The 27,698-nt window shown below is 38.4% G+C and overlaps 2 protein-coding genes across 14 annotated transcripts in view; one reads left to right on the top strand and one right to left on the bottom strand.

Annotated features, from left to right (window-relative positions):
• The window catches only part of LOC140479803 (5'-AMP-activated protein kinase subunit beta-2-like), a 161,788-nt gene extending 140,360 nt beyond the window's left edge, over positions 1-21,428 (top strand). For both annotated transcript variants that reach the window (XM_072574011.1, XM_072574012.1), the window contains exons 8-9: positions 3,859-3,982; positions 21,312-21,428. In XM_072574011.1, the coding sequence (XP_072430112.1) occupies positions 3,859-3,982; positions 21,312-21,379 (192 nt within the window). In that variant the 3' untranslated portion in view covers positions 21,380-21,428. The remainder of the gene's footprint in view (positions 1-3,858; positions 3,983-21,311) is intronic.
• The window catches only part of pde4dip (phosphodiesterase 4D interacting protein), a 466,622-nt gene that overhangs the window by 90,822 nt on the left and 348,102 nt on the right, over positions 1-27,698 (bottom strand). For all 12 annotated transcript variants that reach the window (XM_072573987.1, XM_072573990.1, XM_072573980.1 and 9 more), the window contains 8 exons: positions 26,440-26,556; positions 25,755-25,892; positions 23,675-23,787; positions 21,723-21,853; positions 9,905-10,011; positions 7,725-7,948; positions 4,105-4,537; positions 664-868 (listed from right to left, as the gene is read on the bottom strand). In XM_072573987.1, coding sequence (XP_072430088.1) covers positions 664-868; positions 4,105-4,537; positions 7,725-7,948; positions 9,905-10,011; positions 21,723-21,853; positions 23,675-23,787; positions 25,755-25,892; positions 26,440-26,556 — 1,468 coding nt within the window. The remainder of the gene's footprint in view (positions 1-663; positions 869-4,104; positions 4,538-7,724; positions 7,949-9,904; positions 10,012-21,722; positions 21,854-23,674; positions 23,788-25,754; positions 25,893-26,439; positions 26,557-27,698) is intronic.

Here is a 27,698-nt window from a genome sequence, read left to right as displayed (position 1 = left end):
CAATCTGTATCAGCTATTTATGTGTCCATAAATGAACAAGCGTGTTCTAACACGGAGGATGTACAGTGTGTCATACATAGTATTTTCCTCATTTATGGCTCTATCATCAATGGATATCAGGGTTCTTGTCCTTCAACATCATCAGAGATTTGTGAAAGAGGGGAACATGCTGCATCAAAATCTATTGGTCAGTTTTCACTAGACAACTTTGCTTCAAGTGGTAAGAGGAAAAAAATGAGCCATGACTTAAGGTTACTTTGTCTTCTCTCACCAAGTCAATGGGTTTACTAATTTGTAGCAGGATGCAAGATCAAAAGTGTTACCCACTCTTTCCACTTAAGCACATTTCACTTCAGAAGTTGCACTGCAAATGCCATGAATGTGAACACAGAACATTTAAATTGGCATACTGTCTGATAACACAGACAGTGCTAGGCATGTTGTCAGTCGGTCAGCCAGTTACACTATGCCCCAGATACAAAGCACCCCATCCCCCATTGTAATGTCTTCTAATATTGATAATTTGATTGACGGTGAAAATCATTAAGCTGATATGTAAATATAACTCCTTCCAAAAGAACAGCGGCAGACAACCAAATCAACCCCTTGTACAAGACATTGCTATTGGTGTTTTTTTAATTGGCAGACTGAACTGATACGTACTGAGTAAGTCTCTGTATTGTTGCAACTGGTTGTCCTGGGCCTTGACCGTGGCCTCGGTAACTACAAGTTTCTCCTGCAACTCCTTGTTCTGTTGTCTGTATTCAGCTAGCTCGGTCTGAAGCCGATTGGACTGTTGTCGAAGACTGGACTGCTGCCCCAAACTTGAATTTGCATGATGCCATGGGCTGAGACCTTGCAAAGTTACCTGAGCAACATAACATAACAAAAGGGAATAGTTAAAGGCAATTTCTGACCAGCAGAACTTCAAATACTTCATAGTTATCTTCTCCATAACAATCTCTTAGAAAATTAGCTTCAAGCACATTATAGAGACAATGATACCATTTGAATTTTGTTCAGTCCCCTTGTGAACATTTACTGGTATTAGGTTCAACACAAACTGGTGATTAGAAGTACATTTTACAGATATGCTGAACAGGTTAAAGCTTCAAAGATGCCCATAAAAATGCATTTTTAATACTTTTATAGCACTTAAGAACACCTGAAACCTTTCATTGGAGCAGTATAAAACAAAATATGACACCAATCCATGGGGAGCTATTATGGCATACAACCAAAAACCTGGCAAAGAAATAGATCTTAAAGAATGTAGAGAAGGATGAAAGTGAGACAGGAGAGATTAAGAAGTGTCAGGAGACACGGAAATAATGAGGACCTAGGTATTTGAAGACATAGCCATCAGTGATGGAATAATTACAATTAGGGATGCTAAAGGAGGTTAGAATTAGAGAAGTACAAATATTTGAGGTTCCAGGGCTGGAGGAGATTGTAGAGAGAGGGACAGACAAAGCCACTAAGGGATTTAAAATACAAAGACAAGAATTAAAAATCAAGACATTGCTTATCTGGGAGCCAACGTAGGTCACTGAGCACAGAGGATTTGGGTAAAAAGAACTTTGAGCAAGAAAGGATACAGATGCATAGATGGGTAATGCTATGACTGTGGAAGCAGAACCTTGGGCATCATACTGGTTATTGGAGGCTGGCTAACCTGCCATCCTTAGGTACCTGTCTGTCTTCCTTTCTGCAAACATTCCTGAGCCAGCGAAGTTGCCTCTCCTTGATGAGTGTCAAGTTATTTGGGAGATTTATGTTTGATAGGACCACTTCATCTGACATTGACCAACCAGAAGATGTCCGAATATGTTACAGATTGTAAAGATGCATGTTGTTGAGCTTTCTTTCTTGATAACTTTAAGTCATCCATATTTAACAGTCACACAAGGTGGTGAGAACAGAGGCCCCATAAAGCAGTACCTTGGTCCTTCCAGTTAGCCTGATGTTAACATGCATATTTTTGGGGTTGGCCAATGATGATTGCTGTTTTCCTCAAGCAGGTAACAAATTATTGTATCAAGACAGATGGTCTGTAGCAGAATAATGTGTGTTATTCAGAATGATCAATCTTTTTGGATGAATGCAGCTCCAACAACAATCTAGAAACTTGATACTGACCAGGATAAAGAAGCCTGCTTGACATTTTTATGTATGTGGTACCATTCACTCCCTTCATCACTAATGATCAGTCATGGCAGTATGTACCATCTACAAGATGCACTGCTGCTGAAATTCATGAAGAGTCCTTAGATAGTTTGGAAGAATAACCACCCCTATCTTGAAGGGCAAGAACAGAAGATACATGGGAACACCACCATCTGGAAGTTCTGATCCAAGCTACTCACATCCTCACCTGGAAATATATCAGTACTCCTTCATTGTTACTGGGTCAAACTCCTGGACTCCCTGCTTAACAGCATTATAGGTGCACTTACACCAAATGGTCTGCAGTCGTTCAATAAGGCAGCAAACCACCGCCTTCTCAAGGTCATCTAGGAATGGGCAATAAATGATAGCCTAGCTAGCAACACTCACATCCAACGAATAAACTTAAAAAGTGACTTCTATCCCATAACTACAGGTTTCTTGATGCTTAAAGTTAGGGAGAATACAGGTATGGGAGAGATAGTCCAACGGTGTTTGTGACAGCAAATAAAGCACCAGTGCAAAAGGGTTCTCTTAAAAAGGTGTGACAAATTTCTGTTTTCATTTTCAGTCTGCTACCTGATCTACTATGTGAGCAAACTCTTCTTACATCTGAGAGACAAGAAGGATCGGAGCAAGGCAAAGAAAGTACTGAACAAAAGTGAGAGCTAGGACATGGCCCTGTCTGATTTTATTTTTCATCCTGAAACTGTCTGAAGTAGTATCATCAAACTGTAAAGTGCAGTGTTTGTTTTAATGAGAGGAGTGGGTGAGAAGTGGCGCCTTGGCAGTCAGACAATTTTCTCCAAAATCTTTTAGAGGTTGTCTGACATGTAGTATTGAACACATCAGTGTGAAGTACAAAAGATACTAGAGATGGAGGAGAAAATAGCTCCTGGATCTGGCAGCACAGAAATGGCAAAATATATTCCTGAATATACTTAGTCCGCAGATTGTTCAAGTCTTTTAAGCATGACCCGAGCGAAGGCTGTCCCAGCGATGCCGCACATAAGTGTCCTTATTGTTGAAATATTTTCTGCCTTTGTTTTATATGTATAATACGTAAAGAATCATACCTTCCTCTGACGATGAATTGATGGATAATAATATAATCTGGAAGGAACAATCCCATAGAGCTGGATAATTAAGGAGAGGCACTGGAGGAGAATAGTGTGGTTCACCACATCAAAATGTTGTGGACAGATTGAAAAAAGATAAGGAAGGGTAGTTCACCACTGTCATAAACATGCTTACATAGCCTTTCATCTAGTGTTGAGGCTCAAATATTAAAAAGAATTAGACACCATAGGTGGTCTGTACTCACAAAACTACAGATCACATTCAGTTTACAGTATATTCCTGTCTACAATTTATGCACTCAAGTAGAAATTCATTGGGGGAAAGCATAATTTTCCCTTATAGACCAATAAGAATGAGCACCTTCAGGAGAGCAGTGAAAGAAACATTAAGGAAATTTTAAGAAGATAAAATCTTTTTAAAAGTTTACAAGCTTTGATATTAGTGTGTATATCATACAAAGAAATGTTGTTGTCGAGCTGGATTAAATGATATTCAGTTTAGTTTCTTAAGTGCTTTATGGTTTTCACTAGACAAACTTTGAAAATAATCCTAGCCAGAATTTGAAGTTATTCAACGATGTTTCTCACCAATCTTTTGTTTGTGTCTCCGTAGTCTTACCAAATCACAGAGCTGCTCCAGACAAACTACAGAAATTTGGACAATAAGAGCAGGCTCAAACTTTGCACGTGTTATTCTCAGCATCATTGCATCTGGAAACATCACGTAATCAAAACAGGTAATGGTTCCCAGAAATATAATTCAGCAAATTAATTTAAAAATAAAGCTGAGGTGCAAGTTATGTTACCATTGGGTAGTGTTAAATTTCTATGAAATTACAGTTAGTATATTCAAACTAACCTGCTGAGCAACAGCATTCACACTTGGGGTTTCATTGTTGCTTTGTGACAACAGAGTTCCAAGATCCAATGAGTAAGGTCTGGCTCTCTTAGATCCTCTGTCACGAATATATGCCCCGATTCTTGAATCTTGCGTCTGGGATAAACTAAGCTGTGATTTCAGTCGCTCAATTTCTTTCGCCATATTTACAATGAGATCAGGATTAAAGTGTCCTTCTCCAGTCTGGGAAGAGTTAAGTTCCAGCTGTTCTTTCAAAAGACTGATTATCGTCTCTGAGTTTTGGAGCTTCACTGTTAATTTTCTGATCTCCTCACTCTGGCCCAACGAATTCAGATTTTCCTTTCCTTCCTTCCAACATACCCGCAGCGATCGGTCCTCTCTCACACTTTCTTTCTGCTTAGCATTCTCTGAGTTCAGATTAAGTAATGCATTTCTATCAAAGAGATAATTCACATTTAAATGCATAATATCATCAGTGGTTAATATATATTAGAAATCCAATACACACAAACACTGTACAATCCAGATAGGAATAATGTAGGGCTAAGGATATCAAAATACTGTAGCATATTCCAATGGTCAAGTTCTGGTATTGCAGATAATTGACAGGTCACACATTCAAAGCTTTCGTTAAAACAAACCTGCTTCACCACGGTTTCATTCACCACAAACTGTTTTCCTACTTTCTGTTCAATAACTATTTGTTGAAATCAGATAATGAGTGATTAAGAAATACAACAGCTCCAAAATTTTACAAATCTTGTTTTAGAACTACGGCTTACTTGAAATGTTAGCCTTGTTTCTCTGTTCACAAATGCTGTGTGACCTGTTCAGCATTTTCTACTTTTGGACAACTGCAGACCTAGTTTACTTAATTTGATTAGCTGGCCCATTGTCTGATAGAATGATACAGAGCGATCAAATCCCTCCCCCATATCACCACCTGATTAACTGATAATAGTTGTGTTTATTCAAGTGATTAGCCAGTTGATCAATTAACATGGTCACACTCAGAAATGAAGTATATGGTCCTATGTGGGAACAATCAACAGTTAAGAGTTACTTCTATATTATAATAAGATTAATTTGTATTAAATCAGATTCCCGTTAGCTGCTATTTTAAAATTCTCCTTTGCCTTTTGCATTTTAATTTAATCTCTTCTCTTAGTTGGCCATTTCCCTGACTAAAATGGGCAAGAGATTGGTGCTAAGTAACTGCGTAGTTATTGATGTTGGCAGTCTGCCGCCTAAGCCCATTTGGGGATTCTAAATCAGTCAGCAAAGGTCGACAGGGAATTTGGGGCAAGAGTGATCTGGTTATCCCTTTCTGAGACTTAATGGAGCAATCCCATGTGTCCTGATCCCCATAAGAATTAAACTTACCAGGGGGACTTTGTTTCTCCTGTTGATCCTGCTCTCACTAGCTTCAGCCTGTCAGGAAAGCTAAAACTACTTCCTGTGTCAGGGCAAACATTAAACTACCATTGGGAAAGGATCTGTATATTTAAGGAAGGACATCATGATCATTAGGGATTTGCTCCTGTAGAGTTGCACATCGTGGGTTTGGAACTGGCATCCAACACAGCAAAAGCAACATGAAACCATTTTTGATTGTCAGAAAAACCACCTTGTTCACTAATCTCCTTTAGGGAAGATGACTGCCACCCTTACCTGGTCTGGCCTATATGTGAATCCAGACCCAAAGCAATATGATTTGCTCTTAACTGCTCTCTTGACAATTAGGGATGCACAATAAATGCTAGCCTGACCAGTGGCAACCAGACTCTGTGAATGAATGAATAAGAGTTAATCTTTGTACAGTAGGCAACAAAAACTCAAAGTTTACATATAAGTAACCAGTAGAAAGTGAGGACTGCAGATGCTGAAGATCAGAGCTGAAAATGTGTTGCTGGAAAAGCGCAGCAGGTCAGGCAGCATCCAAGGAGCAGAGAATTGATGTTTCGGGCATGAGCCCTTCTTCAGGAAAGAATTCCTGAAGAAGGGCTCATGCTCGAAATGTCGATTCTCCTGCTCCTTGGATGCTGCCTGATCTGCTGTGCTTTTCCAGCAACACATTTTCAGATAAAAGTAACTAGTAGACGGAAACTTTGGGAAACATTTTGTGATGACTTTAAGCAGCAATGTTGGGGCTGTTAGTTTTCAATGCTTTATCAATTTCTATCATCTTACTGATTCAGTTTTGAATAAAAGTGGGGCAAGCTGTATTCTGGGGAATTCAGGCTTGAAACCACACATGAAAATAATCCTGGACATACAAAGAGGTCTCTGGGTTAGCCTCTCCAGTGGTTGGAAACCCATGACTATCATATGCTTAATCTAACTCTGCCTGCAGGACACATACAATTTTGCAGGATTTTTCAGCAATTAATTTCAATGGAATCAACTGCTGTGCAGATATTTATCCCCAAGGCTGCAATGAAAATCAAATGCAATAGTTGAATACCTTTACTGACAGTTTCATCATATTATTTACAGTCATAGTTCTATTCTCTATTCCCTTGCTATCAACCATATTCCTATCCCTAGCCACTGTCTGACAACCTGTGCACAATTTGACCATCAATAGGGCTTCCAATCTTGTATACTATCCAACATTGTAAGAGAAAGGGATATGATCATTGTCTGGGAAATAATTGGTGCTTTTATATGAAAGGAAACAGTAAACGCAACTCCCCTTCTGTCGATCACACTGCTGGATGCACATGAGTTGTCCACCATAATAATGTGTCTATAAATTTGCTTTTGGGTTAAAGGCGCATATTAGGAAAGTAAAGGTTGGGACCTATACTCATTTTCCAAGTTATGTATTTCTTTACTAGTGTTAAAATTCAAAATCTCAAGTAAAGGAAAAAAAAATCAACATGTCCATTAACATTTATAGAAAGAAAGGTCAGTTAGTAACCAGAATGAACTCAATCTATTGGAACTTGGACCACTGAAACAAATAGGTTCATTTAGATTAGTAAGCTCCAAGGGTGACAAAAAGAAAAATTGCAGATTCAGTAGCAAGTTGACTAAGGTGGGGGAAGGGATGGGTGAGGTTTGACTAAGCTGTCATAATGTTCAGGATATTTGGTTGGAAACTCAGTTCAGGGTCAAACAAGATAGCAAGGTTGTGAGCAGTCTTTCACCATTGTATACTGTCCAAAGGGAGAGAAAAGCTTTGGTAAAAGTAGAGAATTTGTGGATAGAGACAGGAAAGAGGTCAAGGATGATGATTTTCGTCTTTCCAACATTGAATTTGAGAAATTTTATCCTAATCTAATTTGACGTTGAACAAGTAGTCTGACAACGAGGTATTGGAGAATGAAGAGAAGTAGTGCAATGTTGGTCCAGATAGCAATATTTTGCACGTGGCAGCGGTTATCAAGTCTGTGAATAATATTACCAAGAGGTAGCAAGTAAATGATAAAAAAGAAAGGGCAGAAACTGATCTTATATCTTTGTACAACAGCATCAATTTAGCTTGAAAACCAACTTAACCTGTGCTTAGCGAGCACAAAATTCTCCAAGCTATAGAAATATTATAGAAACTAGGCTTGACTGTAAAACGAGAACCCCAAATTTGAATAAATACAAAGAAGCAATGTGTTCATTACCTCATCTCAAGCACTGAGATGTATCCAGATGCTTCAATCTGTGCTTTCAGTTCATTTAGTTCATCTTCAACCAGTTTTTTCTGCTCTATTAATCCGTGCATTTCGAGTTTCATCTTCTGGAGCTGGACGAGACTATCTGTAGTGTTGGCCAACGTAATGTGAGACAGCATGCTATTATCTGTTTTTCCATCAAATCCTTTAAGTCTAGAATCAGACAAAGCTTTCTGTAAAGATTAAAAAAAAATACTATTTTATAACATGTTAGTCACAAATAAAAATGAAATAAATAGATTCCAATAGGTAATTCTGGTAAGGTCCCTTTGAGGTCTGTATTTCACATACTTTCTGTCCCACTTTAATCACCAGTCTCACCTTGATGTCTCTTTGCCCTTTAATTCACTGATCACAGTATGAATTGCGATGATGCTTCATCACCCCTTAGTTACAGAAAGTAAAATTAACTATGTTCCTGATCATTATCCAGTGACCCCTTCTGAAATTACTGTACACATTTTGAACATTATATGATAACAACAGTGGGTTCACAGTTAAACATCCTGACAACACACCAGTTGCAATGAGGACTCACCTTCTTCAGGAAAGGAGGTGGGAAGGGATATAAAGGAGTAAAAAGAGAAAATATATGTTCAAAAACAATTGGTGCCACACTGTCAAAATCACTGAGTCACTGAGTTAGTCACTATTCTTTTAAAAGTTGCTAAAATGCAGTGTTCTTAAATTGAAAGAAAAAAATAAAATGTTTGAATATTCCTTTAAAAAGTATGTTTTATTTCAAAGCAGTAAAATCCTGAATAAGGTGATGATGGAACTTGATTCATCATCCTTTGTTCTGGCTTCCTTCATGTACTGTAATCAATGACCTTGCTGTTTACAGTGCCACCCTGTGGTGATGTATTTTCCTTTCTGAATAAATTAACTTCCCACCAGAAACAATTCAATGTTGAATTTTAAATTATATTTGTGTAAGTTCATGTTCCCTTGTTGCTCACTCACCCAACACATCCCTTATGATTAAACTGGGCAATATTCTACAGAGGGAAAGTGAGGACTGCAGATGCTGGAGATCAGAGCTGAAAAATGTGTTGCTGGAAAAGTGCAGCAGGTCAGGCAGCATCCAAGGAGCAGGAGAATCGACGTTTCGGGCATAAGCCCTTCCTCAGGAATCACAGAGGTCCACTAATCTTCGACCATAACTTCACCAGGAGACCTGTAAGGCCCTCAAATGAACTGGGGAACCAGGTTAAACTTTCTCACTGCTGCTTCATGTTGTTTCCCAATTTCCCATTAACTTCCTCTGTGGACCAGTGTATTTGCTAATTCTCTCTCCATTTTTCCTATTCAGTTCTGATGAAGGACACACAGTTAAAATAGTTAATCTTTTCTGATGTATAGTTAATGACTGACCAGCATTTTTTTTTATTGTTTTTAAACAGAAACTTGCAACATTTGTTAGTGCTTCCTTCTCTTTGTGTACTTTGGTATCACGGTATTGTGGAACCTTCTTCTTAAAAGCCACAAATATCCCTACGAGAGGCTCTTCCATCATATCCTGTTCAAACTCAGTCTTACATTTGAGTCAAAATAGAACAGTGGCTCAGTGGTTAGCACTACTACCTCACAGCACCAGGGAGCCAGGTTCGATTCCAGCCTTAGGTAACTTTCTGTGTGTAGTTTGCACATTCTCCCTGTGTCTGTGCGGGTTTCCTTCTGCAAGTCAGGTGAATTGGCCATTCTACATTGCCCATAGTGTTAAGTCAGAGGGAAATTGGTCTGGGTGGGTATCTCTTTGGAGGGTCAGAGTGGACTTGTTGGACTGAAAGGCCTGTTTCCACACTGTAGGGAATCTAATTTAATCATATCAGAACTGTGGAAGTTCTTTTTTTAAAAAATGGTATCCTCAGGAATATACAATAATTTAAAACTCAATCTTGGTTTCATATTTGTGCTGTTGAGAAAGTGTGTTGGTAACAACTTTTCTATTACAATCACTGTGACCTACAGAACCACTAGCTCTGTGTCCACCTGAACAAATACATTTTTAAAAGATCACGTATCCCTTTGTGCAGTTGGTTGGGACAGGCTAAATGGGTAGAGCAAGCTCTTTTTATGTTCCAAATAGATTTTATTGAGATAGATTCAGCTGTTGTCTATGATGTTACCTGCTGATTCTGCTCCATAAGTGTTAGATGCTTTTTCAACACATCATGATGGGCATTGTCTGCACATTGACTGCTCCCATCACCTGCTGCATTCTCCCTTTGGTACTCTAAAGGAGGGTTCAAGACAGAGTATATAAATGGATGATCATGTCAAATGGTCGACACTTATTCATTTCAAGAACAAAACAAAAATCCTTTCCAAATTTACAAACATTTTTAAACAGCAATCTATTAACTATCACCAGTTTATGATTACATATTTTATTTTAATTATAGTTGCAATGTGTTCTGAAATAGTAACACTTATCTTCCCAGGAGATTAAAATATTAAAGCATTGTGTTCATGTTCCCTGTTTCATGGTGTTAATTAAAATCCTCAACCTCAGACTGATGAATAGCAAAACACTTCTTGCTACTGTGGGTAGAATATCAGTTGGATTTGGTTTTATAAACCATCTTTTCATTACCAAGCTAAAGCTCTTCCAGTTGTATTCCTGGAATCTCAAATTGGGTTGTACTGAAAGCAGATGCTTTGATCAAACAAATCAGACCAAATCACAGCGAAGGGCCACCCTCAATGAAACTGATTTCTCCTGCTGTCTCCTCAACTACTCATTAAAGAGCAAGTGAAATCAATTTAAATGCCAGAGAACACAAGAAATTATTTAAAAGGAACGAAAGGTGAAATATTAGTTGAAAGTGCACCGTAATTGTACCCTGACATTTAGAGATTGAAGCTACTGAATCACAACACTTTATTCTGTAGCAAATATATTATCATGCTGCCAAATTTTATTTGGCAGTCAATGCATGGCACATAAGCTGGGCTTTTGTAACAAGGGTCTCTGTAAAACCACACAAATTTGACAGTTCTGCAATATGGAATATGTTATTCTTTTATTAGATAGCCTGGTATTATTCTGCAATGTAGAGGCAGATGTTCACATTTTTGGAACATATCAAAACAAGGAAGACTTCATTATTCAATATAAATTAATTGCCTGGCAATGATATTGCTAAGTACACATAGCAAACATTTGCAATATAATATGAAAGGACAGATTCTTGATTTGCAGTATAAGTGAACAGACTAGGTTTGCAATACAAATGTAGATATCAGGGGTTTCCAGTGCTAAAAATGGATATTCGATTTTCAATTTAAGTGGGTACACTGAGGGCTTCAGTAAATATTTGTAGTTTTCAGCCTCTCACTATTTTGATGTTAAGTAGCTTACACTTAAAATATTCAATTAAAATATGCATCGTCTTTCCTGTATGGGTGGAAACAAAAGCACTTAACAGGTTTCCTTTAGCCCCCAACTGCTGAAACCGCAAACAGAAAATTTTAAAAGCAATGTTGAAAGAACATTTATAAAAGATGAAAATGCTCTTCCAAAAATGAGATCAGGTTGAAATTGGCCAGCAAAAAAATAGGGAAAAACCAAAACATTGGCCTGTCTTTTCACTTTCAGATGTTGACTGACCTAGTGTGCATTTCAGTAATTTCTGACTTATTTCAGATTTCCAGCATCCATGCCTCATCCCTTTCTCTCTCGACTACAATCACTTTAATGTGTAACAGAAGCAGATCAAGTGAAACAACTCACTTTACCAACGGAGCTTGATGTTCACATTACAAAAAAGCTGACTGAACCTGTTCAGAGTTTTTAAAGAGACAGCCATGCTTGCAATCAGCTAGAGTCTAAGAAAATTTGGGGAGAGTCAAAGCTACATTCACTGTACTAAAATTCACTTTGAAGTGCTTACCTCTAATTCAATTTTTAAAATATGCTCAAGTTTTGTTTTAAAAAGCAGCTATTCCTTTTACTGCTGACCCTTATAAATTGGATTTTTTTCATATATTACCCCAAGTCTCTGCTCTGAAGAAATACCTAATTTGAGGGTAATGTGAAAAGCATCACAAAATTCAGGCACAATGCCTACTTGCGATTATCATTCCTGGAACTCTGAAGCAGGATTTGTTTCAACCCCCAGAATGAGTACTCAAATTTTACTTACTATTTAGGCTTCATTTGCCAACCCTAGTTATACATAGAAATTTAGAGTACAGGAGGAGGTCATTTGAACCATCATGTTTGTACCAGCTCCTGATAGTATTACCTAGCTCGTCCCATTCCCCAACCCTACTTTCTGTAGTCTTCTAAATTCATCACTTTCAAGCATATATGCAGTTCTCTTTTTTTTTTGAAACCTCGCATGGAACACGCCTCCATCATTCTTCCAGGCAGCTCATTCCAAATCCTCAGAACTTTGAGTCAAGACATTTCCCCTCATTTTACTCCTAGCTCTCTTGCTGACAGTCTTGAAATTGTGACCCTTAGTTACTGATATACCAACTGATGGAAATAGAATATCCTTCTTTATCCTATCAAAATTATTACCTCAATAAGACCACCTCTGCATCTTCTCTGGTCCAAGGAGAATACGAGCTGGAGAATACATAGTTTTTCTTCATTCATGGGATGAGAAGATCGCCAGCCTGGCCAGCATTTATTGCTCATCCCTAATTGCTCAGAGGGCAATTAAAAGTCAACCACATTGCTGCGGGTCTGGAGTCACATATATGACAGACTGGGTAAGGATGGCAGTTTTCTTCTCTAAAAGGAGATTAGTGAACCAGATGAGTTTTTTTTTCAGACAATCGGCAGTGGATCCATGGTTATCATTAGGCTCTTAATTCCAAATTTTTATCAAATTCAAATTCCACCATCAGCCTTGCCAGGATTTAAACCTGGGTTCTTTGAATATCAGCTAGGTCTCTGAATTAATAATCTAGTGATAATACCACGAGGCCATCACCTCTCCTTAACTGACTGGCTCCATTCACTCACCACTGATGACGCATTATGTCCATCAATCTGGAGCAACATATCCTACACTGACTGCCCAGCTCTTCATAGTCAAGCATAATCTATAGTCAAGCAACCTTTCCTTATCATCTTCAACACTTTTATCACTAATGAGCAAATGTCCAGAGTAAAGTACGAGAATATGACTTTTCAACGGCTCTGAGATTTATCTCTCGTGTTGCTCAAAGCAATTTAATTTTTAATTGCTGAAAACTGCAGGACAATTCTGGAGAGTTGGCAACTGTAGTCCAACCTACTGAAGACCAAAACTTAAGCCAGATGTCAGATGGTGGGTCAGATCCTACACTACTGAGCCTCAGCCCAAAGATGAGCCAAGAGAATTGAAGAGGAAACAAAGAAACAAATATCTAGCCTGTAGAAAAACACAATTTTCTGTGTAAAATATTTGAATACTCATTTAAGGCTAAATTTTCCACTTGCTCTTGGCACAGGTCCTTGTCAAGCTGAAGGATACACCATGAAACTGCATGCACAAATCCTAAATTTTCCATCTGTTCATATTAAAAGTGGAGAATCATCTGCTTCACATACATGTATAATTTTCTAAAGTGCACTACCAATGTGTACTGATCTGCAAAAGTGGCATACAGGATTACTCTTAAGTCTATACAATGTTTCATAATTGTGACAGTTCCCAAGGTGATTAGATATACATTAAGTGAGTACAAAGTTTTGTGATATTAACAGGTAGCTCAGAGTTTGTAATACTAGTAAGTGTGAATATAGAATATAGGAGCAGTAGACCATTCAACCCTTCAAGCTTGTTCTGCCATTCAATCTGATCATCACTGATCATTAACTCAGTTCCTTGGTCTTGCCTTCTCCCCTTACCCAGTGATACCTTTAACCTTAAGAACTTTATCTAACTGCTTCTTGAAAACATTCAATGTTTTAGCTATAACTGCTTTCTGTGGCAGAGACTTCCACAGGCTCACCACTCTCTAATTGAAATAGTTTCTCATCTCAATGGCTTACCCCTTATCCTTAGACTGTGACCCGAGGTTCTGGACTCCCCAGGCATTGGTAACATTCTTCCGAGGTTTACCCTGTCTAGTCCTATTAGAATTTTGTCAGTTTCTGTGAGATCCTCCCTCATTCATCTAGGTTCCAATGAATTCAGCCCTAATTGATCTCTTCATACGTACGTACCTGAGATTTGCATTGAGTGTTTCTTGAAGTTTTCAATATTAGTGGGTATACCAGAGGTCTCTAGTGTAAGTGGCTATAATTTAAGTTTGCATTGCAAATTGATGTACGAGGAGATTACAGCATAATTAGGTATACCAGATTTGCATTGTGCAACACACTAGCAAACTCATTCACAGTCTCATCCTATTGTCTGATAATCTGATACTAATCAATGTTCTACACTTGTATACATTATCAAATGACTTCTGCTTTCCTGTGTGGTGAAGCAGGTGGTATTTTATGCCTTTGAAACACTTTTAAGCTTTATCACTGTAAACCACATCAATGAAATCCCAACACAATTATTCTCCTGGCAAACAGGTTATTCACAGTGAAGAGTGATTTTTTTTGTAACCCTGCTATTCCTGGTACACCCAGAAAAGAACTGAAATTCCCACAGCTTTGGATTACCAGCAATATTTCCCATTTATGACGTTGTGCAACAGGTCCTACAGAAATCACTTGGAAACTGAAGGGACTGATTCACACTGGAGTATAATGGACTGAGGAGTCATTTTTCACATTATCCAATTGGCAATGCTTCAAATGAGTATGGACAATGAATCTCTGCAGGCGATTTCAACAAGACTGTATTACATCAAGTTCCTACTCAGCACTGTGCATGTGAAATTTCCACCACAGACCACTGGTTGGCCATCAGGGTTTTGGCTGATTCCATCATATCCTTCTTGGCTCAGCAGCACTGTAATGGTCAAGTAGTTCAATCAGGTACGACTAGTGAACCAAATAAAGACTCAGAATTGTATTTGAAAATTTTCTCTCACACATCAAGCAACTAACTCTTTCAGGAGCTGAAAATCTCTGTGAACGGATTGATGTTTCCTGACTCAGATCAAAGATTATTCCTATTGTACTTAGAAGAACTTGGTTCAAAAGTAATTAAAATGATATTTTATTGTGAACAGAAAGGCATTAAAACAGACAGGCTAGAATTGCTCTTCTAGCACAAATTTATCAATACATACAAAAACCAAATAAACCTGAACCGAGCCCATGCTTATTGCATGCAGTCTAACTAAGCTTCAGGGTCATTAGCATAATTTTAACATTTCTTGGATTGACCAACATTTAAAATGCTGATTGAGCTCCTATAATGTTAGGCACAATTTTAAGCTTTTTCAGATTAACTTGTAGAGTAATCTCTGTAATTTCTAGCATGAAATTTGGAAGCAGTGTTTGGGCAATGTCAATTCTCTTCACCAAACTCTATTACTTTTGTTTGTAGAGGTGGATCATGCAAATAGAATTCCTGCTCTTCAATCTTTGTTAAAAGCAACTGAGAAAGAGGGCAAGTCACCCAGAAACTTTGAAATGTCCCAATGTGGGAAACTGGGTGGCCAGATAGCAATTTCCCATCACATTAGTTTTTGCTGCTTCCCTTCTAAACACTCCCAAAGTTACTGGTTCCTTGCTGAAGTAAAATTACCTTCCAAAAATTCATTCCCACATTCAGTGTCAACAGGCTATTGTACCAGGGTTTTGTGAGTATTACAACCATCGCCAATTGAAATGTCACCTGACACTTATACATGTATATTGCCAACCCAGGCAGCTATTAGTAGTTAGCTCTCCTGTGAATATTCCACTAAGGTTGACTGCAGTGCACCTACCAGCACCTTAACGAAGCCTTACTAACTCAGTATACATCAAATTAGAGCTTCTTTTGTATTTGACAAACCTGACCGAGCAACAAATTGATATAAAACAAATCTGTTTACTTTTGCTGGCCTCAACTTTGAAGTTTAAAATCTTTTTTCCGTTATTGAAAAAAAGTTTAACTTTGAGTAGCTTAAGATAGAATACAACACCAGAGAGTAAATGTACTAAACCAGATGCTTGTCAGTACAACGTATCAACAGATATCTGTTTTATTTAATCATCGTGTACAAGTTATTCTCCACACAAGCCCGAACACATCTGTAAAAATGTCTACTCTATTGTTCCACAGCAAGTTGGCAAAGGCACTGGGTTAGTGAAGTGCCAATCCATATATAATTGAAATTTCCAAATGCAGTTTCTGGGCTGTGCTAGTGACCTCCACTGAAATGCACCCACATCATGTTTGAAGATATCAAATGAAATGAAATGAAGATTACCATGCTTTCAACTCTCAAGTATGATAAATTGGTTTTGCAACCTTCTAAGGATTGTGCTTAATTTGCAAAGGGTAAATTTGAGTGGATTTACAGATCCACCTTAACCACAGATGACAGGGAAACAATACTGACTGCTTTATATATACTGAGAGTGTGGTGCTGGAAAAGCACAGCAGGGCAGGCAGCATCCGAGGAGCAGGAGAATCTATGTTTCGGGCATAAGCCCTTCATCAGAAATGGGCTTATGCCCACAAAGTCAATTCTCCTGCTCCTCGGATACTGCCTGACCCGCTGTGCTTTTTCAGCACCACACTCTCAACCCTGATCTCCAACATCTGCAGTCCTCACTTTCTCCTGCTTTATAAGGGTCTATCCGTGTAATTTCATTTCCTTTGTACAGTGGCTCTGCCTAGTCCTGTGGACAGCAAAACCAATCCCAGTAATTCCAGTGTAACAACAGATGCCGAGAACTGATGTGTAAAATATTGCTACATTGCTGACGTAACGACTGTTCACGGGAGGAGATTTGGTGGTGGCAGAGTGAGAATCATTGTCTTAGCAATTATGACTTGCCTTAGGTCTCAGTTTGAGAAAGAATGAGGGCCTGCACCAAATCTGAAGTCAGTACTGCATATCTATTTCAACTTGGGTATTTTCAGAATAAGCATATATTACAGTTAGTGGCGTTAAGAAGCTGAATGGACTCAAGCTGAAGGAAGCTCGACATAACTTTCACTGCAGAAACTACTGGTTGGAGATGCAATAACAGAAAGTTTGTTTCAAGGCCCCTAGAAAGATTTGGGCTTGTTTTGTGGAAATCTCTTTTTACACAGCCAGTTGGCATTGCCTCAACATATATACAGTTTAAGAATTTAAAAAGGGAAATAGATTCAAACTTCACAAGAGGCAAAAGATGACACCAAGGTAGAAGAGAACTGAAAACAGTCTAAAGCAATACTGAATACTGACTTAGCAGTTGAAGATTTGAATAGCCTCCTGTTATACCTAATTTAGGTAACACCAGCTGTGGAAACTTGACATTACAACTTCACCTAAAACTTTTGCATTTCCTGAAATGCTCATTACTGAAATCTTATGTTGTATTGAACACCTTTGAGGGCTCTTGTGGTGCAGCGGTAGTGTTCCTACGTCTGAGCTTGAAGGCCCGGGTTTTAGTCTTACCTGCTCCCGAAGTGTTTCATAACATCGCCAGTTTAATTAAAAGTATCTCACCTATAGCTTTTCAATTGCAGCTGCATGTGTGTAATCACAAAGGAAACAGTTCAATAAAGGCTATCTTCTTCATTAACATGCTGATATAAACCACATTCTTTCCAGTTCCCTGATCACTAAAACAGCACGTAGATGCAACATGCTGCTGAAAACATGAAGAAGGCCTTTCTTGTCATTTTCACTGAACTAAGAGTCAAGAGTGTGGTGCTGGAAAAGCACAGATCAGGCAGTATCCGAGGAGCAGGAGAATCAACTTTCTGGGCATAAGTCCTTCATCGGCCCTTTCCAGCACCACACTCTTGACTCTGATCTCCAGTATCTGCAGTCCTCACTTTCTCCTCAGAACTAAGAGCCATGTATAATAAACAATCAAGGGTGACTCTTTTGAAAGATAAACGCTGCTATGTTTTTGGTGAATACAGAATGGACAGAAAAGTGTTACTCGTGAACAGGTCACATTGAAAGCATAGTACAAAAATCTTATTGGCTGCACACTGCTGGATACTGACAACAAACCTCACCATTCACAAAACTTACTATACCTAGACCAGGACAATCTGACAAAATGAAGCTGGATCTGCAAGAGGAGTACTGCCTTGCAATCTGTAAAACTGTAGGCAGTGGAATAATTTCCTCCTGATGCCAAATACATAAATATGTATTGGCCCAGAGAAGCAGTGCTCAGTTTCAAATATGTAGCGATCATACAGGACTTTATTCCAGCACCAGATATCTGTGCGAGTTGCACGAGAATGTAACTAAATCAATAATTCGCAATGCTTACTAAAATGAGCCTTTTCATCAAATCTAGTCCTTTAATAGTGACATATTCATCAGAGGTAATTACATATGCAGATTAGTTCAATACCACAGTTCACTGCATAGTGGAGAAGTTTTCATCAGTACCCACCATTTACTTGTGCCTCTCTTCCTTCCCCACACAGCAATTGATTCAAGGATTAGGTGGGCAGAAGCAAGAAAAAATTGGATTGCACTCTGTTGCATCTTGAATTCCATGTTGCTTTCTTGCGGTATTTTGAAATGATAACTTTTGCTGTCTAATTGAGACATGTGCTTACCACCTTTTTACATATTCCGAGAGTAGTATGACAGTTACTAATGAAGCGAGAGCCCACTTCCCATTATGTATGAATAGTGTACAGAAATACAGTCAGGGTTAGAAGACAATTCCATGATGAATGGAATGCCCATCATCTCTTATTTGTCAAAGCAATAATCAAACATGGTCTAAGTCAGCATGTACATAATGCCTTGAATTATTAATTTAAAATTATGCTGCCACCTTTTAACTTTATACTTACAAGTTGCTCATTTGCGTACATGAAATAAAGTTGACCTCATGGATGAAACCTATCTCAGTGCAGACTAACAACTAACCAAAGAGGCACAAGGTAGCAAATAATGTACCTAAATACAAATGAAATTGCTACCTCAAATTAGAAACCAGCTACAAACTGAGATGGAAAACTGCACTAAGTGTTTGCTTTGAAGCCCCTGAGGTATCACCAGTTTGCTCACTAGGCAGAACTTGATGGCAGAAAAATGTGATTGGCTTCACTTGGTTTACAGTCTTTCCCTAATTTTCTCCTTTCTTTTCCCCCCCACATCACAGCCTCAAATGTTATGCTATTTGAAGTATTATCATCGTTTTCTATACCTAGAAAATGAAAAAAAATGGGCATGACATTTTCCCTGCATTCAAAGCAATTGCTAACACATTCTATTGAATTTATAGGGTCTATGGATTTAAGAATGTGCTTTTATTACTGTTCTGAATTATGGCAAACTCTGCTTCCTTAGTTGTTTCTTCACACACTGGGGAAATAAATATTAGAAAATACCAAACTGAGGCAGAATGCAAGTACAAGCAGGAGATTATGATTCTGAGGAATAGGATAGAATATCAAATGTGAATTAGCAGGTCTGTGTCCCATTCCTGATTGCTATCCAACTGAGTGCCAATCATGCATGCCAAGCTCCCTGTGGAAGAATAGTCTGTTGACACTCACATTAAAGATAGTTAATTGGGTGGAATTTCTGGAAATTGCAGTATTTGCAGAATTAAACCTGCTGGTGCCATACTTTTATGGAGAAAGAGTACTTTGTCAACCTTTTTTTGGTTTGGAGCTGAAGAGCAGTGTGTCTTAGGGGCTGAGCTATAGTGACATAATAATCTGTTTTAACACACCTTATTGAATGCTCCTGTAACAAGGTATTAAACTGTTCCTTGCTTTTCCAAGTTGTGCAAGTGTTACAATTTTTTTAAAAAATTCTGTATAGTAACATCCTTTAACCAACCCCAAAACAGATGAGAAATCCAGGATACTTTTGTTTGTCATTTATACAGACGATTTGAATGAGAGTATAGGACACATGGTTAGTAAGTTTGTGGATGACATCAAGATTGGTGGTATATTGGACAGTGAAGATTATCTAAGATTACAAAGAGATCTTGATCAATTGGGTAGACAGACATAGGAGTTCAGGTATATACTTCTTTGAAATTTGCATCATAGGTAGACAGGGTGGGTTAAGCATGCGTTTAGCACACTTGCCTTCATTGAGTATAGGAGTTGGGATGTCATGTTGAAGTTATACAGGATGTTGGTGCTATCTCTTTTGGAGTACTGTGTGCACTTTTGGTCACCCTGTTGTAGGAAGGATATTATTAAATTGGAGAGGCTTCAGTAAAGATTTACCAGGATGTTGCTGGGAGTGGAATGTTTTGAGTTATAAAAATAGGCTGGGTCTAACTTCACTAGGAGAGTGAGGGGTGACCTTACTAAGGTTTATAAGATCATGCAGGGTATAAATAAGGTGAATAGCAAAGGTCTTTTCCCCATGGTGATGGAGTTCAAAACTAAGGAGTATATTTTTAAGGGGAGGGGAGAAAGTTTTAAAAAAATATGAGGGGCAACTGTTTTTTACACACAGCGTAGTTCATGTGTGGAATGAACTGCCAGAGGAAATGGTGGATGCAGGTACAGTTACAAAATCTAAAAGACATTTGGATAAGCACATGAATAGGAAAGGCTTGGAGGGATATGGACCAAATGCAGACATGGGATTAGTTTAGTTTGGGAACATAGTCGGTGTGGGCTAGTTCGACTGAAGGTCTATGCTGTTTCAATGCTATGTGCCTCTATACTGAATGATAACATCATGGGGAGGAAGATAATACAACAAGAGTCACAGAGTACACAGTGAATTATGCAGGCCACCATCAATTTGTAATGTAAGTTCTAACTAACAATAGATAATTTTTCTGTGATATGATTAATACAAGATGCATCAGTATAAGACTGGAACCTCCTGTGGCATATTGTGTTACACATAAAACTCATGGCTATTAATGGTACAATGACTGGATAGTAATTGGTCACAAGGTGGTCTTAAGTTCAATTTTGGCGTTTGCAAATATTAGCAACATGCTCTGCAATCTCATGCATCCAACATCAAAGGAGGACTTTAAAATACTAAGTTTATTCATGCTATTAGTTCTCAAAATTCCTTCTGTTTGATTTGTTTCAAGTCTCCTTAGCCACATTATGGCAGAGAGAAGGTTAGGGTCTGTGCTTTCACTCTCAACCGATGCAATACATTTAAGGTCTTCGTGAAAACTCAGTCCTTCCCCAAATGGAGAGCAAGACCCTCAAGCACATCATACCACCTTGGTGGCAGTGTACCTCAGGACGAGGTTTACCACTTTGCCAATTCTGGAGTTATCCACAACAAAGTAGCTTTTAGAGTAACAAAATTAATCTGTGTATGGGAAATCTGCATCAAGAGTTGCATACCAGATTAATAAAGCCACAATTTTCAAATACCTACAACTGGACTCACACGGTGTATTTTATATATATTCAAACAATTAAATTGTCAGAGTAAGTTGCAGTTATTCAGGAAATTGTAACTAGATTTGTTTAACAATTTGATTCTTGACCTTTTCTTTAATAGGGAGGATAAACCAATGGAAGGAAAAGTGTGATACATACATTCAAAATGGAGGATGTGCAAGGACATGATGGAAAAATGCTTTTATTTAACCAACGTAAACAGGGAAAAGGTAATAACTTAAAACGGAATGGTATTTTTTCCTCTAATGGTTGCATGCAAAACATTTGGTGCATGACCTTTAGGAGACAAAGAAAACTCATATAGGATACAATCATGATTTTCTGAATCCAGGTCAGTTCACATTGCACACTTTCAGTTAATAACTTGTTTGCATTAAGCAGGCACTTCCTGTTAGCAAGGTTCTCAAGAAAACCACCATCCTAGTAGCACGCTATGTTGCTTGGGCGCAAGACCCCTCAGTAAGGGAGACCGCATGCTCTTGCAGACTTCCCAGTCTTTCCATTCCCCCACCTCCAGAATCTGCTGGCATCTCAGATTCTCTCTCCAGACGGCTGATCTGCTCCTGACTTCTCCTGAGGGCCTCTTCCAGTTGTCCACGGAGTGCCTGTATAGCCAAAAGCTCGGCCTGCAACGTATCTTCTCTGTCAGAGTTAAGTAAAGATGTGAATTTGGAGACAAATATCAACCATATCATATTATCACAAATAGTGCTTGATGAATGGACAATAGACAGAGGGCTCAGCTACATGCACCCTTAGCTTGGAGAACTGCAGGGCACAATCATTATAAAACAACGTTGTTCTTATTCCCTCCATTTCCGCAATCTACTGATGTTGTATTAGGTCTGTGACAAATCATGTTTCACTTCCCATCACCTGAAGTATTGGTGAATCACAGCAGTTCCATGGCCATTTAACACTCTCAGTGGGATGGCAGGCACTGTCCAGGTTCTATCCAAAGTCGAGAACTAGATAATTGCAGAGGGCTCTCTCACGAGGTAGGGGAAATGAGGCCCAGTGATGTGGGTGGTGGTGGTGAGGGGTAGACAGACCAGATGTGGACAGGGAGTCCTTTGAAGAATGCACACCTCTGTCCTCTCTGTCCAAATGTGATCTGTTGATTACCCTTCTGTCCCCGAATTTTTCCTGCCAGCCTCAAAATTCCAGCAGGGCACCCTTAACCTCTGTTCAGGAGAATGTGGATGTACCCTCTTCAGCAGGGAAAATTACAGGTCCAACCCACTTGCTGGTGTAAAACCATAAAATTCTGTCTTAATTACAGTGGTGATTTTAGGAGTTAGAGTGAACTGGAAGGGAAAAGAGGTCCAAATTAAGAACTACCAAACAATGGACTGAAGTTTGGCTTTGCAACACAGACGAGATTATGAACCAGATCAGATTTTGACAAGAAATACAGCTTGTTGTTGACGATAATGTGAATTTATTGGGGATCAAGAAACATGGTCAACCATATTTTGAACTCTTTAACAATGACATCAAATATATTAGCAAAACCAAAATCAAAATAACTTAAACAACAAGAAAGTTGCAGACCGGATGAATTGCCTAATGGTGGTTTTTTAAAAAAGTGTCAAATAGAAGGTACAGGGAATCACAGCTCACTAGCACATGAAGACATGCAATTCTTTAATCCTCACTCTGAATATTTACACACCAAATCAACATTAAAATGGCTCACTGGTGCAGATACCAGAAAAGTTCTTTACAAGTTAGATTAACGAAATGCCAGAATATTGCTTATTTTTGGATGTCCTAAGAAAAAAACAAGCTGTGACTCATCCTTTGAATAAAAAAAAATGCACGATGGAACAATGCTCTTATTTGACTAACACAAGTGGGGAGAAGAAAATAACATAAAATAACAATTTTTTTTCCTCTGAGGGATGTGTGCAGCACATTATGGATCATAACCTTTAGGAGACAGAAGGAAACCCATAACAGTCATGATTTTCTGAATTCAGGTCAATTAACTTCAGATGTTTAGTTAATAAGTATTAAACATTCAGGTTGCAGCAAGCAGACATTCCCTTTTTATCAGCATTTGCAAGGCAACCACAATCCCATGCTGTGCTGTACCAGCACGCAGTTAACAGTCATTCACGGACGTTATTTGCTACAACATATAGATTAAGAGCAACTTTCGACAGGATGGCAAAAATAACAGCCAGGCATCGTAAATGATGCATGTGGTATTCAATGCTTTACAACATGTGTTAATTATAATGATTTCACTTTTTTTAGTAAGTGGTACAGAAACATACAAAATGTATCCTTTTTTAGAAATTCAAGGGATCAAATTGAACACCCCTGATTTCCAAAGGTGGTAGCTCGCACTAATTAGATATTGATGCAGAAATGCAAAATCATACAATCAATCTCAAGGCATACGCACATGCATACAGGACTGCATATGTTCTGCGTTCTTCCAGATCCTTATCTTACCTGTCAGTTTGATTGTGGAATTTAACAAGACTGATGTAGAGTTGTCGTTCAGACCTAAGAGCTTCACTCAATCGTAACTGTTCCTGAACTTGCTCTTCGAGGGCCCAGATCAGCTGCCAGTATACAACAGCAAGCATATGATTTAAGAATAAATATCATACTATTTCAAGGAATGAAATAGATTATTAATATTGATATTCATTTGAAACACTTATAACTTCCACAATTAAGATTTTGAGTGGTCTTAACAGGTGCATGTGGGAAGGATGTTTCTCAGTGCAAGATTCTAGAATCAATCACTGGTTCAAAATAAGGCAGTCATCCATTTAGGACAGATAAGCATAAGTTTTTCTCAGAGTTGAGAGTTGTTGGAATCCCCTTCTGCCAAAGAAGATGCAAGCAGAACGTTGATTATTTTTAAATTTAGATGTCATTCCTGATGAAGGGCTCTTGACCGTAATGCTGATTCTCCTGCTCCTCGGATGCTGCCTGACCTACTGTGCTTTTCCAGTGCCACACTCTCTTGATAAGCGGAGTGAAAGGTATTGTGGGTAGGCAGAAATATGGAATAATCAGATCAGTCATGATTTTATGAAGTGATGGAGTAAAGTCAAGGGGCCACTTCTTAATTCAGATATCTATTCAAATGTCAGTGCTGAATTTTCACATTTTCAGCTCGAACACTAGAACATTATAATCGGTTTTTCAGCTTACATGTTAGAGAGGGAATTATTTATTCACTTTCAATGATTACTCAGAAAACCTTGCTAGAAATACACATATGAAAAGTGAGATGAAGCTTAGTTGTGATACCCACTTTACCATGTAACTGAATAATATGCAGACATTCATTGTCAAGGTGTATGTAAATAATAGCTGATTGGTAGAGCACCAGCAGGCAACCAATATCTGTAGACAATACCAGTGTATAGGGGAAAACTAGATGGTTTTTGGAACAGTTAAGAAATTGGAAAGAAAAAGAAGATAATAGATACGTGGCGACCGCCATATCCATGGACTTGGTCTCAGTTACCAGCGGTTTACCACAGCCCAAACATATTACGTGGAACATTCCAGAACCAGGACCTGCCAGGAAGGTAAATTTCCCATTTAAATGAATGGGCTCGCTACTATTCGTGGTAGGTCTTCGAACGTATTCCCCGTAGATACGGGAACTACTGTGTTTAAAAAGTAGACAAATAACCAATACATTCCTAATGGGTTTAAAAGAATCATTTCTGGATTCAGTCTAATCTTTGGTCATTTTTGCCTTCTTTTTTAGTGCTCTCAAACATCTATCAGTTTCAAATATGATCGAGGTTGAATTGACATAGATTTCTCATCAGTGCCAGAAATTTTGCAATATCCACTCACTCTTAACCCAGTCAGCACTGTTGAGTTTTGCTTTCTTCATTCATGGGATACTAGCACCGCAAAGTCTAACACTTGTCCATCTCTTAAATAACAGTTAAAGATCAACTGTATTGCTGAGGGTGGAGTCACATGTAGGCTAGACCAAGAAAGGATGGCAGATTTTAAATGAGATGGGTTTTTATGACAATTGACGATACTTTTATGTTAACTATCACTGTTGAGTAACTTTCAATTTTTTTTTTGAACTTCAATTTATGAGGTTAATTTCACCTCCATCAGTTTACGTGGTTGATTTGAAGCCTTGATCCCATAGCATTATTCTGAGCCTCTGAATTACTAATCCAGTGTCATTACCATCATGTTGCCATTTCTCTCCAAGGATATAGAGCAAATTACATTACTAGATTAGCACTGCTTTACTTGGGAAAGGTTTTGTTTAAAAGCTACTCATGCGTCCTAACAGCATTTACTCATTCTGAAGTCGAATTCTAGGACTAACCTTACAATTATCTGCCAATTCTTTTCAGGTCAGTTTCTTATGTGCATGACCTTTGACTTGTTAATGAGCAGGAAACGATCTAGTTGCTATTTAGCATAAATAAGAAGAGAGTCATAACCCAACAAAGTTAACTTAAACCATGCATTAAATTATCACTAAATTTTCCATTATACTTCCCTGCACAGATGTACATGCACATATAAATACCTGATGGTGCTTCTTCCTTGTGTTTTCCTGTGTAGATGACTCCATTTCTGCTACTTGTTCCCTCAAGACCAGGAGCTCCTGCTTATGCCTCTCCATTTCTGGAGATTCACATTGCTGTACCTGTTGCATTTGCAGATCCTATGGCAGAACAAGACAAACATGACTATTTCAACTTTGCAGCAATCCAATTGATAAATCACAAACAGCACCAAGCCTGGTGTATATACATCCAGATATGGGTGGAGCATACTATCAATGGTTCAAGGTTTTATGTATAAATATGTTGGCAGACTTATAAATCCATTCACATGAGGTTTTACCCGTCTTCTAAAATGTCTTCATTAGCTACATGACAGCTGAACAAGATCTTCTCAAATAGGCAAGAGATAGGATGTTTTTCTATATCGTAGAAATCCAGGTTTGGTTCCAGTCCAGATTGACTGAATGGATGGTTCATTTATCTGTTGACCATGGAAGTCCCTTATGAACTCAGTCTGCACAAGTCTTACTGTACACCTCCTAATTAGAATGTGCTCCTAACTTACCATAATATAATAACCTCACTAACTGACAGGTGACTATAAGAGTGGTCACAAAGTGTAAAATCACATGATCTTCTTGAAGCTGGTCTTCCATACAACTTCTGTATGTCAAAAAGCTAACTTCTACATAAATCACATCAGACCTTAGTACACTCCTCATTGATAGGAATGTTGCTTGAGAGAACTTCGATCTCCACAGTCTGACACTGGAACTCTCTTCCCTGGTTGGACAGTACAGATTGCAGTCTGGTCAGCTCAAGCTTAAAAAGAATAAACACAAACCACAGTCAGACATATGCCCTCATATCATATATCAAGTATGGAGGCTGGTAAAATTTAAAAACACTCAAAACTTGAGAATATTTCACTTGACCATCTCTAACCCAAAATAAAGTCACATTTATTGCATACTCATGATTCACTCCGAGTTAATTTTTAGGTTGCAGTTCCTGATACCTGTAAGCATGTGCACTAACAACAAAATCTCTCAAACATATTTAAATAAAGAGTGATAAATACCTAGCAAACACTGACAAATGAAAACAGATGATAAAAAAGTATATTGGTGAAGTGAAAAGGGTTAAACATTTAAAACGGTTTTAAAAGTCAGCTTTGCATTCTATATATGTATTGTATAGTCTGTATTGGAGGTGAGCACACGGAATCAGCACTCATTACAGATGCACCGATGCCAGTAATTTTTTAAAAAATACTTATGATTCAAGTAGGAAAGTTAAATATCACCCACAATGCAAAGCACTAAAAGATGAAAAGAGTAGGATGGCACCTAGTTTCAAAGAGTCATAATGGACTCAAAACATTAACTCGGTTTTTCCCTCCAGAGATGCTGCCAGAGGTGAACTTCTCCAGTGCTGCTTCCTTTTATTTCAGATATTGCGGCACCCACAGTGTATTCCTTTTGTCTAAAATTAAGGAGCAATTTAATCAAAGCTAAATAAGTTTGAAAAAGTTGACATATTGCAAGTCATTTTCTAGTTTGGAGACCTTGAGAATGAACAAATTAGATTGTGAATGGCTTATTTAGTCTTCATTCCATACACAAAGATATGCACATCATGGAATTGCTCAGCTGCAAAGTAACCAGAACATTTTCCTTTCTTGCCCTGAAGTTTACCCTTCCTATTCTGAGCATGTTTTTTTTCAACTCAGTTTCTTTAGTTCTTCATTCTGCAGCTCAAATTTGGAGAGTACAAAGTTAAAATCACACAGCACCAGGTTATAGTCCAACAGGTTTAGATTAGAATCCCTATAGGGTGGAAACAGGCCCTTCGGCCCAACAAGTCAATAACGACCCTCTGAAGAGTAACCCACCCAGACCCATTCCCCATATTCATCCCTGGCTATGGGCAATTTAGCATGACCAATTCACCTAATCTGCACA

This window comes from Chiloscyllium punctatum, chromosome 7 (assembly GCF_047496795.1).
Source record: "Chiloscyllium punctatum isolate Juve2018m chromosome 7, sChiPun1.3, whole genome shotgun sequence".
NCBI lineage: Eukaryota > Metazoa > Chordata > Chondrichthyes > Orectolobiformes > Hemiscylliidae > Chiloscyllium > Chiloscyllium punctatum.
Note: the sequence above shows the minus strand (reverse complement) of the source record. Positions and strands in the feature narration are given on the sequence as shown.